The following is an 11994-nucleotide window of genomic DNA, read 5'->3' on the forward strand; positions in this document are numbered from 1 at the left end:
TTTATGGTTTAAACTTTAAACTATAGAAGTAAACACATATTACCATTTTAGTCACTCTACCAAACATCAGCAAACCCTGCTCATTCGCGACGGGTTCTGCATGGAACGTAACCTCGCGAATGTCCGAGGTCTGACTGTATTGTACATTTTCTCCATTCAGAAGAATTTTGTAAACAAGCAAAAAACGCCTAACCAACATAGTCCTATGTGGCGTAAATGTTAGTATTATTAGTAGCAAGGACTGAAAGTTGAGAATGCATTACTGATAAAATGAAAATACAATTACTTGAATGCTCCAAACAAGCTTATACGCCACACCTACATGCTACGACGTAAAACAGTTTCGGTGGAAATAAGTCGAGTCGCATTCAATCCGGTTCCGAGCAACCTCGTGCGGTTTACCTATTAAACAGATTACTGAACTTGAACGCAAATTCAGGCAAGGTGGTATTTAAGGAACTGATTCAGCTTGCTATTCATTCATTCACACGCTCTCATCATGGCGGACTCGCGGTGTTTTCGGCTATTTTGGGCTCAGGCTAGCGTCTTGCTCGTTGCTTTTGCTGCGTCTTTTGCACAGCAGCCGGCTGTTAAGGGTGCTGCTTATGATAAATGCCAGGTGTATGAGAAAGTTCCATGTGGAGCTCCTGCCATTGGCAAGGATGCTTGTGCAGCCATAGACTGCTGTTTTGATGGCCAGCAGTGTTACTATGGGAATGCAGGTGAGGCTGTGATTCTTTCCAAGGTGTGACCCTCCTGGCTGAACGTGTGGATATTGACTAGGCATGCTTCTCCCCCAGTGACTGTGCAGTGCACCAGGGATGGTCAGTTTGTGGTTGTGGTGGCCAAGGATTCCACTGTGCCCCAGCTGGATGTGACCAGTATTTCCATGCTGGGGGGAAAAGCTGCCCCTTGCAGCCCTGTTGCCACTACAGATGCCTTTGCCATATTCACCTTTCCAGTTACTGCCTGTGGCACTGTGGTGAAGGTAGGTTACCACTTCCTCACAAGCAGGGTGTGGTGTGGAGGGGGGACTTGGCTTACCTGTGGTTCTCATCCTAGATGGATGGTGACTATGTCCTGTATGACAACAGTATGTCCTCCTGGTACGAAATTGGTGTAGGACCCCTGGGTTCCATCACAAGGGACTCCCTATATGAGTGAGTAGAGTCTCTGGCTCTGTAGCCCAACTTGACCTGTGTCTGTATCTGATGGCCTGGTGTTGCCTGGCAGGCTGCTCTTCCGGTGCAGGTACTGGGGCACTGAGGTTGTCTCCCTGGTGGCTGAGTACCAACCTATCGCAGCAGATATGGCACTTCCCCTGGCTGTTCCAGGGCCCCTCCGGGTAGAGCTGAGGCTGGCAAATGGGCAGTGTTACACTAAGGGGTGTGATGAAGGTATGGTACAGCTGGATGGTCACCTGCTACTGTGCCAGTAGGTATGTGGATGTGATGTTCCTTTGCTGGTATCTGCAGGAGCTGCTGCATATACCTCCTACTACAAGGACAGTGACTACCCTGTTACCAAGTGGCTGCGGCAGCCTGTGTATGTAGAGGTTCGCCTCCTGAGTAGGACAGACCCCAACCTTGTGCTGCTTCTGGACAGCTGCTGGGCAACACCTACCCCTGACCCTCTGAGCCTGCCTCAGTGGAGCCTCCTGGAAGCTGGGTAACTGGCAAGCTGGGGGAACTTGGGTATTGGCCTTGGTGGTATCCTACCTAACAATGGCTGTGCACACAGGTGCCCCAACCCAGGTGACAAATACCTGACCACCTTGGTTCCTGTGGACGGCTCATCTGGGCTTCCCTTCCCGACCTACTACAAGCGGTTCATTGTGCAGATGTTTGCGTTTGTGGACCCAGCCTCCAAGCATCATCTACAGGGGCAGGTACTGGAGCAGCAAGTGAAGGCTGTTGGCCTGTGTGTAAATCTGGAATAATGCAGACCATGCTGTGGTCTCTGCAGGTGTTCTTCCACTGTAGCACAGCTGTGTGTGCCCCTTCAGCCACTGATAGCTGTGAGCAGAGGTGCTTCAGGAAAGGTGAGCTCCAGGCTGGCTTCTCTCCAGAATAGCTGTGCATGTCTGACTCCTCCCACCCTGCATTTCAGGTAGGGCTGCAGTACGCAAGGACTCCTTCCGCCACAAGGCTGTGGTGTCCAGTGGGGAAGTGAAGCTGGTCTCCCCAATGGACAGATTTGGAGCACCAGCTGTTAAGTGGTGATGAACACTGGTCACTAGTGGTTGCCATGTGGTCCCATAGCTGCTGTGTGCCTTAATAAAGGTGACTGACTGTACTGCTTGTCCTGTGTTATGTCCACTTAACATCTAAGTGAAGGGATCTGCTTGCTACTGCTTCATGACATTCTTCCAGCTGCCAGGGACATGCAGTGCAGCATTCATGGAGTCACATGCGTCTAACTCAATTTTAAGTGATCTAATTAAATGTGCTAGCTGACCCTCTTCACTAGCATGAGGGCATGTAGCTGGTAAAGACTGTCCATACAGTATAACAGTGCAGTTGTAAGGGGTGATCTGCCTTCCCATGTTTAATGATGTTTGGTTAGCTCTATATAGCAGGGTTGTGTAATAGTCCAGAATTTATGCATTGTGACCCATTCATGAATACTAATATGAAGAAACTGTATGCATTGCCATCAGTTCCCTACTGGAACCAGCCCCCTCAGATGGACTGGGTGCAACATGGTTAACTTTAAGGAAGCTGCAATGCACACTGCTTGTTAAAGGCAGTTGGACTCAACAGGGATTCATACAACCTCCCAAAAGACCAAGGAATCATGGGCCTTGATATGTGACTAGGAATCAAGCTTTAGTTATCTGTCTAAGCTTGCTTTGTGGAGTAGCCCTTTATGGAACACTAGGTCTGTCTTGGTTAGCAACACTAACATCCCCCACTTTGTTTAGAACCAAGTCTCATCACCATGGATGAGAACTTATTACACAGAATATAAAGCACAATGTCAAATATTTCATTAGAGTAGCCAGTACAGTATGGAAGTTAATCTACAATTATACCCAGAAATCAAACCACACACACAACCACAATTCCCCATCTTGCAGCCTGGATTTCAGTTTCTGTGGATTACTGAGATCTATTTGCTTCTCTTTAGTTTTCAGCAGTCTGTAAAGAGAGCTCTGCTTGTTTGATTTGTACAATCAATTGCACAACAGCTCTTAGCCAGGGTGACCACTGAAACAATGTTGGGGGACAATGAGCTAGGACAGGGATTTCACTTTAGTATTTGCTGTGTGTTGATTGGTCAGTGTCCTATAATCATGCATGTGTCACATGTTAATGTGAAACAGCTGGATGAGTCTTTTAAAAAAACTAACCAGTGAATGTACAAGGCGAACCAAACCATTTTCTTGGGCACAGGTGCCTTTCAGGTTCAAAGTAGTTTGTAAAACCTGAAGTAACTCAGTGTCCCTCCTGACATGGATTAGCTGGTCACCCTATACTCTTACCCTACTGCAGCGGTTCTCGAAGTCGGTCCTCACGCCCCACTGCCTTGTTTTCCTGCTATCCTTGCCCCACACACAAGTCCCAGCTGTCTTTCAGCTTCTGATTGACTGAACACACCTGATCCAGGTAATCAGCAGTGTGTAGGGCAGGGATAGCTGGAAAATAAGCAGGGCAGTGGGGCCTGAGGACCGAGCTTGAGAAACACTGCCCTACTGTGACGTCATGTGCGTATCCCGCTGGATGTCGAATTGAAATTTGAAATGGAATGTCAAGAAGCAGAATCTAATTCATTTCAAGTCAATGAAATTCAATGCAACCACACAATACAGTAATGTTGTTTAATCTAGAGAAACATAATTATGTAATATATATTCTTTGTAGATGGTACACGTATATACTGATCTTGTATATGTACGAGTGAGTGAAATGCACTTTGCATGATCGTAAGAGAACAATTTTAGCCTATTCTAACAATGTACATTTCATTAATGTTGTCCCTTCGAACTGCAATTCTGCATCCTGTTTTCAGCCAATTCTATGAATTTAATTTGAATTTCAAGGTCATTCGCAATTCATTTCTGAATGGTGCACAACCCCGTTATGTACTCAAATTGCATACAGGTGTTAAAACAACAAGCCCTTTTGCGCTAATTTATAGTCTATATTATAGTTTTATATTGCAACATTGACCTTATTATTAGTGCTGTTGTTATTACAGTTTGTCTCAGTCGTTTGGTTACTCGTAAATTTACAAGCAAAGATTACGAAATACTTTAGTTACGAAGTGATTCGCGAAAAATTCACTAATTAACGATTTACCTTAAGTGTTAGATAACTACCCCACCTCGGAATGGTGCACAACCCTGTTATGTAGACTATAGGCTTCAGGTGTTAAAGCTACAAAGACAATAATGTAATATACATCAGGCGACCTCTCTGTCTCTTTGACAGAATAGCAGAGAAGTTCAAATAAAGAACGACGGGCATGGAAAATAACTAGGGTTGGATCACTCGTTAGTTTACGAACGAGATTACGAAGTACTGGGAAAATAATTGGTAATTACCCACTAAACATTGGACGTCGGATAGGCGTGCAGATCATGTCTATATTAGGTCCGTCAGTCCATGACCAATTCTGGACATCTATACAACGTCCAAACTAGGTCCACAATTTGAACGTCCATCCATGACCCAACTTGCACGTCAATATGACATTCAACATTTGAACGTAATTTTTTTGACGTTATTTGGACGACTACGACAGGTGCAGGAAATATAGTTTTATTTACAAATATCAACATTGTTGTTATCAACATAATAAATGGAATACAGATGATTATTTCGAAACAAACATGATTTATTATGTTAATGCGTACGTATTTTATGTGCATTTGCGCTGATATGACAATAAATTATATCGTGCATTGTTTTTTATGTTCGTTCTGAAAACCATGTGAAAACTGAGTAGTGCAGAGCAGCTGTAACAGTTTTATCCACGTCCCTCGCGGACACTTTTGTGCACGTGCAGAACGCGGGATTTCAAAATCTGGCAGCAGCTTGATGCCCGGTCGAACAAATTAACATCCAGCTTGCTAAACCAGGTTAATGCTAAATTATGTTTTTTACTTTAGCTCTGTACTGCTCTGTTGCATACACTGTAGCACCGGCGGGGCTCATGTCCCAGCATGCCCCGCGTGCAGTTGTAAATAGCCATTGTTGTGTTGTTGCTGTTATTGTTAATTAATAGGTAATTCCTTATTGTTGCGCATGTGTTTACATGTGTCTTGTGTGTACCCGGTCTGATCCTCGTGTGTAATTAGCTTACATAAATGTCCCACCGTGGATGCGTCTTACAGTTCGTCGTCTGACTACTTTGTGTTTCTTACATATAATTATCTTTGGTGCTTTTTGGGTGCCTGATGTAATCCTTGTACGGATTATTAATTGAGTGGATGTTCCCCGACAGAGTAATCTCCGTGTTTCTCTGCTCGCGATACCTCCATCTGCCCTTCGCAGCAATACGTTATTTAAATTTAAGTTTTAATTGAAAGCATGGTGAAATTGTTCATTTATATATGAATTTAGTCGAGACACGACATACACAATGTCTAAAATTAGTCTGCTTTTGGTATTATAAGACGTCCACAACGACCACATTTGGACTATAAATAGCCCATACATGGAGGTCACACGGCCGTCAATACTAGACGTTCATTAGACGTCAAAAAAAGACGTCGCCTGGCGTTACAAAACAACCCCTTCAGTGGACCAAAATTGGACGTCCAAAAACGACATATTAAAGATGTCATTCCGACGTCACTATGCGCAGTGGGTAACGAACGATTTTAAGTGCTTTTACAAGACAAGGAAGGTTCTTAGCGTCACTGAGCTGTAGGGAAATTCACCCCTGATGCAGACTATAATTTACAAGCTACTTTCGTTATAAATCCATCATGAATACAAAGTCAGTTAAATGGAAGTGCCATATGCAGTTATACTTCGTTTTTCTTCGTTTATTGGATTGTCATCATTAACTGTACTTTATAATAGCCTACAGATAAAACACGATATCACAAGACAGAATAAAGAGACCGCGAATGACTGTGTATCATGGACACATAACAGCCAAAGGATTGCGGGTTTAATAAGATGATTATATTATTAAATGATTAAAACGATTGTGTAATTAATACAGGTTTTAATTAAGATATTGTGCTATATGTGCATTAGGCTATTATGTATAAAACGTGTCTATATCCTAAATCTCAAGACTTCTTAATTTAAATAACATGGCATTTGTCCAGCGTAGCTTTACAACAAAATTTAGTTCTATATGCTAATATGTTTAATTCTAAACTAAGGTACGTTAATACTGCATTGAAAAAGTTTGCATTTTCACGTACTGGTGCCATGGTACCTTTATCAATTAAATTTTACGAATCTTTTTTTCTGTGTTAAACTGTTTTATTTATATTACGTTTTAGTGTTTGTACTATTTTTAAAATATAACGTTTTCTTTCGTAATACCTCATCGGCAAATATTTTCCCACTGAAATTTCCATCCCATTAGCTTCAACACGAATGACTGCCTTAAATTATTTTCAAGATGGTAATGATGCACAGTTCATAATGTAAATGAACTGTATTTCCATTGTATCTAAACACGGAAAGTAGTTAAGTTTCATTAAAAACACTGCACTGATTTCTACAAATATTAATTCTTTTTCTTGTCACTAAGGGGCGCCATTTTACCACAAGATACACTTTCGTTCGCGCGCATCGTTTTTTACAGTGTGATCGTCTTTGTAGTTTGTATTTAGGAACACATATTTGACATATTAGCAATTTATACGCAATATAAATCTTCAATATAATCATTTCAAATAATAAAATATTTAATTCATTATAGATTTTGAAGTCACGTGCAAACTACACTAGCAAATATAACCTGAGTTATTTAGTGTGGAGCGATAGGCAGGCAGACAGAGACAGACCGAGCAACAGAGAGACAGACACACAAACATAGATAGATAGATAGATAGATAGATAGATAGATAGATAGATAGATAGATAGATAGATAGATATACGCTGGATTAAGATGGCTTGTTTTACATTTAGGTGAATCTCCGGTTATTTGTCTGTCTTATTTGTTTTAGGTAATGCTCATTCCTGAAATAAATTTTAAATTTCTCATTTTGTATTCATTGATTTCTGAAGCGAAATATTTAGTATGATTTAGAAAGTCGTAACAGAATTAATTCATTTTATCGCGCAGAAATTCCGATTTTAAACAATGTATAGCCTATCTATAAACTATCTATATACTTAGGATTAATATACATAGATATATTCCTTAAAGGCTGATTTACTAAGATGTCCGTTTAAGCACGGGTTGTTATGGCTAAGAAAAACACACAATACGAGTATTAATAAGCTTTGTTTTTGCCAAACTGGTTGGACGACTTGGGGTGTAGCTAGCTGGTCGATTCGGCCAATGGAACCAAATCATCCTCGCAGTGCGTAAGAGCGCAATTTGGGATTTAACTAAGTCCTTGCTGTGTGGTTGGCTGCAGTCTGCAGTAGAGCTCGTCAGCTCAGCACACGCGATGACAGTGTAGATTGTGCTTGTGAAGGCTTTCCGTCACGTCGCAGCAGCAGCAGCAGCAGTGCCATTCGAAATATGACTGGAGTATTCGACAGGAGGATTCCGACTATCAAATCGACAGAGTTTCAGAATCCCTTTCAGATCTCCGCCATGCACCACCCGTCTCAGGAATCTCCGACTTTGCCCGAACCAACGGCAACGGATTCTGGCTACTATAGCCCCGCCGGTGGCGTTCACCATGGTTATTGCTCACCTAGTTCGGCTTCATATGGAAAAGCTCTCAATGCCTATCAGTACCAGTACCACGGGGTAAACGGATCTGGTGGAAATTATCCAGCAAAATCATATCCAGATTATACAACATACTCGAGCGCAGCTTACCACCAATATACTGGATCTTATAACAGAGTGCAAGCCCAAGTAAGCCCGCAAGGTAAAATCATTATTATTATTATTATTATTATTATTATTATTATTATTATTATATTGTACGTTTTTGTCATTGTTTTTATTGTCGGTTATTTTGTTATTAATACAACTACAAGTTGCCGTATTAGTCTTTTTGAATTTTACAAATTAGCGTTAGTGTTATTCAGAATTTAGGCCTATTATTTAAAAAATTCTTAACTGTGCTGCCATAAGAAATTGGAATAATCCCCCCAAAATGTAATAACATTTCAGTAATAGGCATAGACATTTCAATTTCAACTTCAATATAGTCTGTGAGCGTGTTAATTTTAAAACGTAGTCCTGATTAAAAAGGTTAAAACAAAACCTTTTTATCTTTTGAATATGTTTCGACTGGATGATTCGGATGCAGTACATTTTAGTCTAGCTTCATATAACAAGTTAATTTCAAGGTAAACGTTTTTAATTTTACATCACTACTAATACGTGTTGTGCGCTTTGTTTTGCAATGCATTTTAACTTTGTCCGTAACGAGATTGAAGAATGTTGTTTTGACAAAATGCATTAATGCATGTTTGCTGATAGACACAAACACGTTATGCTTATCTAAGATCTTATAATAACTTAAAGTCTTTAAATTATTTTCAGAAAAAGAAGTGTCGGAGCCTGAGGTGAGAATGGTGAACGGCAAACCGAAGAAGGTGCGAAAGCCCCGCACCATTTACTCGAGTTTTCAGCTGGCGGCTCTGCAGCGCAGATTTCAGAACACTCAGTACCTTGCGCTTCCCGAGAGAGCGGAGCTCGCGGCCTCCTTGGGACTCACACAGACGCAGGTATTGTCATGTCACAGCCCCGCTTTCGAATTTAAATTAATATTGTCCTTAATATCTAGTAAAGTTGTAAGCGTTTCTGAGAGATTTACGTTTGGACCAGTTCTAATGTCATTGCCTATAGTTGGAGTAAAATATAAGTGCACGGTAAATCGATACGGCTTCGTTTATATTACAGCACCGTATCGGGTGGAATTACATTTTCTAAAAAGGAATTCACGGTCGATATTTATTAGTTAGGTTAGGTAATGTCGGTGTTCTGTACTTTGTCACTTCTGTTTAAATTGCACAAAATGCTTCATTACCGCGTGAAATGTTTTTGCATAACTCTATTATATCTGCACACGTTTTGCCTCGTAAAAGTCTTTTAATTTTAAATGTATGTTTTCTGTCAGGTGAAAATCTGGTTTCAGAACAAGAGGTCCAAACTGAAGAAGATAATGAAGAACGGCGAGCTGCCTCCCGAACACAGCCCCAGTTCCAGTGATCCCATGGCTTGTAATTCTCCCCAATCCCCGGCCGTCTGGGACTCTCAAGGCCCCCCCAGGCCTCACAGTCATCAGCAGAACATAAGCACGGCGCAGTCGACGTTTTTGGACAACTCCGCTTCTTGGTATTCCACAGCTGGTACCCTTAACCCTCACCTACAGCCCCCCAACTCGATACAACACTCATTGGTTCTCGGATCAGGGACGCTGTATTGAAGCGCTATTTAAATATTTAAATGTATTGGACTTATGTTTAAGTTTTTAAGGAATATGCAATGTATTGAAATGGCAGTTATAGGAGAAAGTGTAAAATGTGTAAATGTGTGCATGTAATTTATTGCATTTGGAAGAGTTATTACTTGTGTTCCAAACGGACCGTGAAACTCCGAAAACTCTCAGTGGTGCCTTGAATCTTGACCTCAGCGGTATCTCTTTTTCCCCGGAGCTATATCACTTTGCATTGCAGCGGTTAAAAACCACAACGTGAAATAAATGTCCCCCGCAATACATAAAAATGTCCACCCTCACCTACCTTATTAAATTAACTGAGACTCCACCTGAATTAATTAAATCATTGTTTAGAGTTGATTTTATTGGCTTCAAAATGTGATCATTTGAGTCACCAAATGATTTTGTGTAATGTAAATTTGGTCCGTAGTGTGACTATGATTTCTGAAATTTAGTGATTGTTATTTCTGTGGATATATATTTTTTGATAAAGATGTTTTTTTTAATGACATGAAATTAAAAATTACAAACACGAAGCCCATTTGACAAGATGTGCACTTACGGTCTGCATGTAAACTGGAAACTGTTATTAAAGTTTAAATAGATAGGAATGACTGTGTTGGATATAAATAAGTAATGTTATGATTTTTTTGTAAGGCATATACGGTTTGGCAGTGCAAACTGAGCTCGATATAAGGTGTCACATTCATATTTACAAATCACGGAACTCTACTGATTATCATGTTACCATTGTATTAAAAAGGTTTTCACCTTTAAAAGGGGATTGCTTTCTTTTTCCGCGTCTATACTTATGGTAGCCAGACAATCTTAGAAACAAAATATGCTACCGAGGACAACGATGGAGAAGTATAGACTAATATTTACTGGCTTGCCAATACCAGTAATTATGCATCTCCCATTGAACGTTTTCTCTAAATAACGGCTTTTCTAACAGTGTGTGTCTGCTGACATTAAATCTCGTAGGCAATGCCACTTGTAGTTGAGCTCTAAATGTCAATTTGTGTAGCACCGAAACGGAAATTTCAATCACGATACATTTAAAATCAAATCATCTTCCAATTCTTAATCTGAAATTGACAATTTGTAATTTTGTCATTTTATTTTATTGCTTTAATGAAGTTACATACAGCTCATATACTTACATCTGGATTCCAACCTCCCCCCTCAAAGAAAATGGTGTCGCTCTGGCAGTCTCTTTCTTTGTATCCTCTACAATTAGTTTCTTTGAATGGCAGAAAGGAGGCGAAGGGGCGGCACAGAGATCTGAGGCAATCCGCATTCCTGTGGGGGCGGACCGGCTCTAGCGTTCTGCCACTCCCGACCACAACCCACCTCAGTCAAACTCAGTTGGTACTGTCTTAAAGGGTCGAACTTTTTTCTAGCTTTATGCAATTATTGTGTTACATTTATATAGGCCTAGCTCGTATATTGTTTCTTTTCTATTGAATCGTGTCAGTTTTTGAGTGATACAGCAGTATAGTGGAATATTTTTATACAGACATCGTGTGGTTATAAAACGTCAATTGAAACGGAATATTTACAATTCATTGGTTTCACTCTCTAATAGAATGTATTGACATCTGTTAATCACTCATATTGAACAATTAAAGACGATTATTAGACCTTTATCGCTCCATGAAATATTTGTCTTGTTGGTGGACAATAGGCCTATAACCGATTTATATTTTGAATGAAATGCCTGTACCTCAAAAACTCTGTGGTGGACCTGTTATTTTCAGTTTTGGATTTCAAGTAACAAACGACTTCAGATTCAAGCACATATTCCTCGTTTGTGTCCTGTAAAAAAAAAAAACATCACGCCGTGTCCCCCCCTTCCTTAAAACGCCTCGGTTCTCGCACTCCCTCGCTTTCCCTCTCGAAGACAAGCATGCACAAGTACTCAGGCCCGACGACGTTTGAGAACCACGTAGGCCCAATGATTAGAATATTATAATGCTATGAACGACATCTTAAATCCTAAAGACACTTTCACCTAATTGATTAATATTACGCAAAAAATAGCTATGTTCTTGTACTACTCACGTGCAGTGCGTTTTACAGTACACCGAGGACCGTAAAAAGAAATGTAACTGAAAGCTATATCGTATAAGGAGATAATTGAAAATCTTATGCAAAAATAAATGACGTGTGAGGCCCACCAAAAATTAATTGCACATAATGTTGTCATTTGTTGCTTTCTTAATGTGATTGATTTGATCACCCATCCTCGATGTATCACTGCATATCCCCGTCCCCGTATTATGGCATCACATTGAGTGCCCTGTTAAATTTCAACTAAACATTTTCCACTCAGCAAGTCCATCTGCACTGGAAAATCGAGTCTAATAATGAGTTAGCTTTACTGGACAGCCTCAACTGTAACACTCAACAATAATTATGCTTCCGCCAGGATTAGGAATCCATTATCATA

At 40.6% G+C, this 11994-nt stretch overlaps 2 protein-coding genes across 2 annotated transcripts; both read left to right on the forward strand.

The window, feature by feature from the left end:
* Positions 1-458: 458 nt before the first annotated feature.
* Positions 459-2295, forward strand: LOC140581959 (zona pellucida sperm-binding protein 1-like). The gene is made up of 8 exons (XM_072705919.1): positions 459-722; positions 801-988; positions 1063-1160; positions 1234-1397; positions 1476-1668; positions 1741-1888; positions 1966-2041; positions 2110-2295. The coding sequence occupies exons 1-8, from the start codon at positions 500-502 to the stop codon at positions 2220-2222; spliced, it is 1203 nt and encodes a 400-aa protein (XP_072562020.1). The 5' UTR covers positions 459-499; the 3' UTR covers positions 2223-2295.
* A 5222-nt stretch (positions 2296-7517) lies between these two features.
* dlx5a (distal-less homeobox 5a) lies at positions 7518-11191 on the forward strand. Its single transcript, XM_023811902.2, has 3 exons — positions 7518-8021; positions 8645-8829; positions 9222-11191. The coding sequence occupies exons 1-3, from the start codon at positions 7664-7666 to the stop codon at positions 9528-9530; spliced, it is 852 nt and encodes a 283-aa protein (XP_023667670.1). The 5' UTR covers positions 7518-7663; the 3' UTR covers positions 9531-11191.
* The last annotated feature ends 803 nt before the right edge of the window (positions 11192-11994 follow it).

Source organism: Paramormyrops kingsleyae, chromosome 23 (genome assembly GCF_048594095.1).
Source record: "Paramormyrops kingsleyae isolate MSU_618 chromosome 23, PKINGS_0.4, whole genome shotgun sequence".
Lineage (NCBI taxonomy): Eukaryota > Metazoa > Chordata > Actinopteri > Osteoglossiformes > Mormyridae > Paramormyrops > Paramormyrops kingsleyae.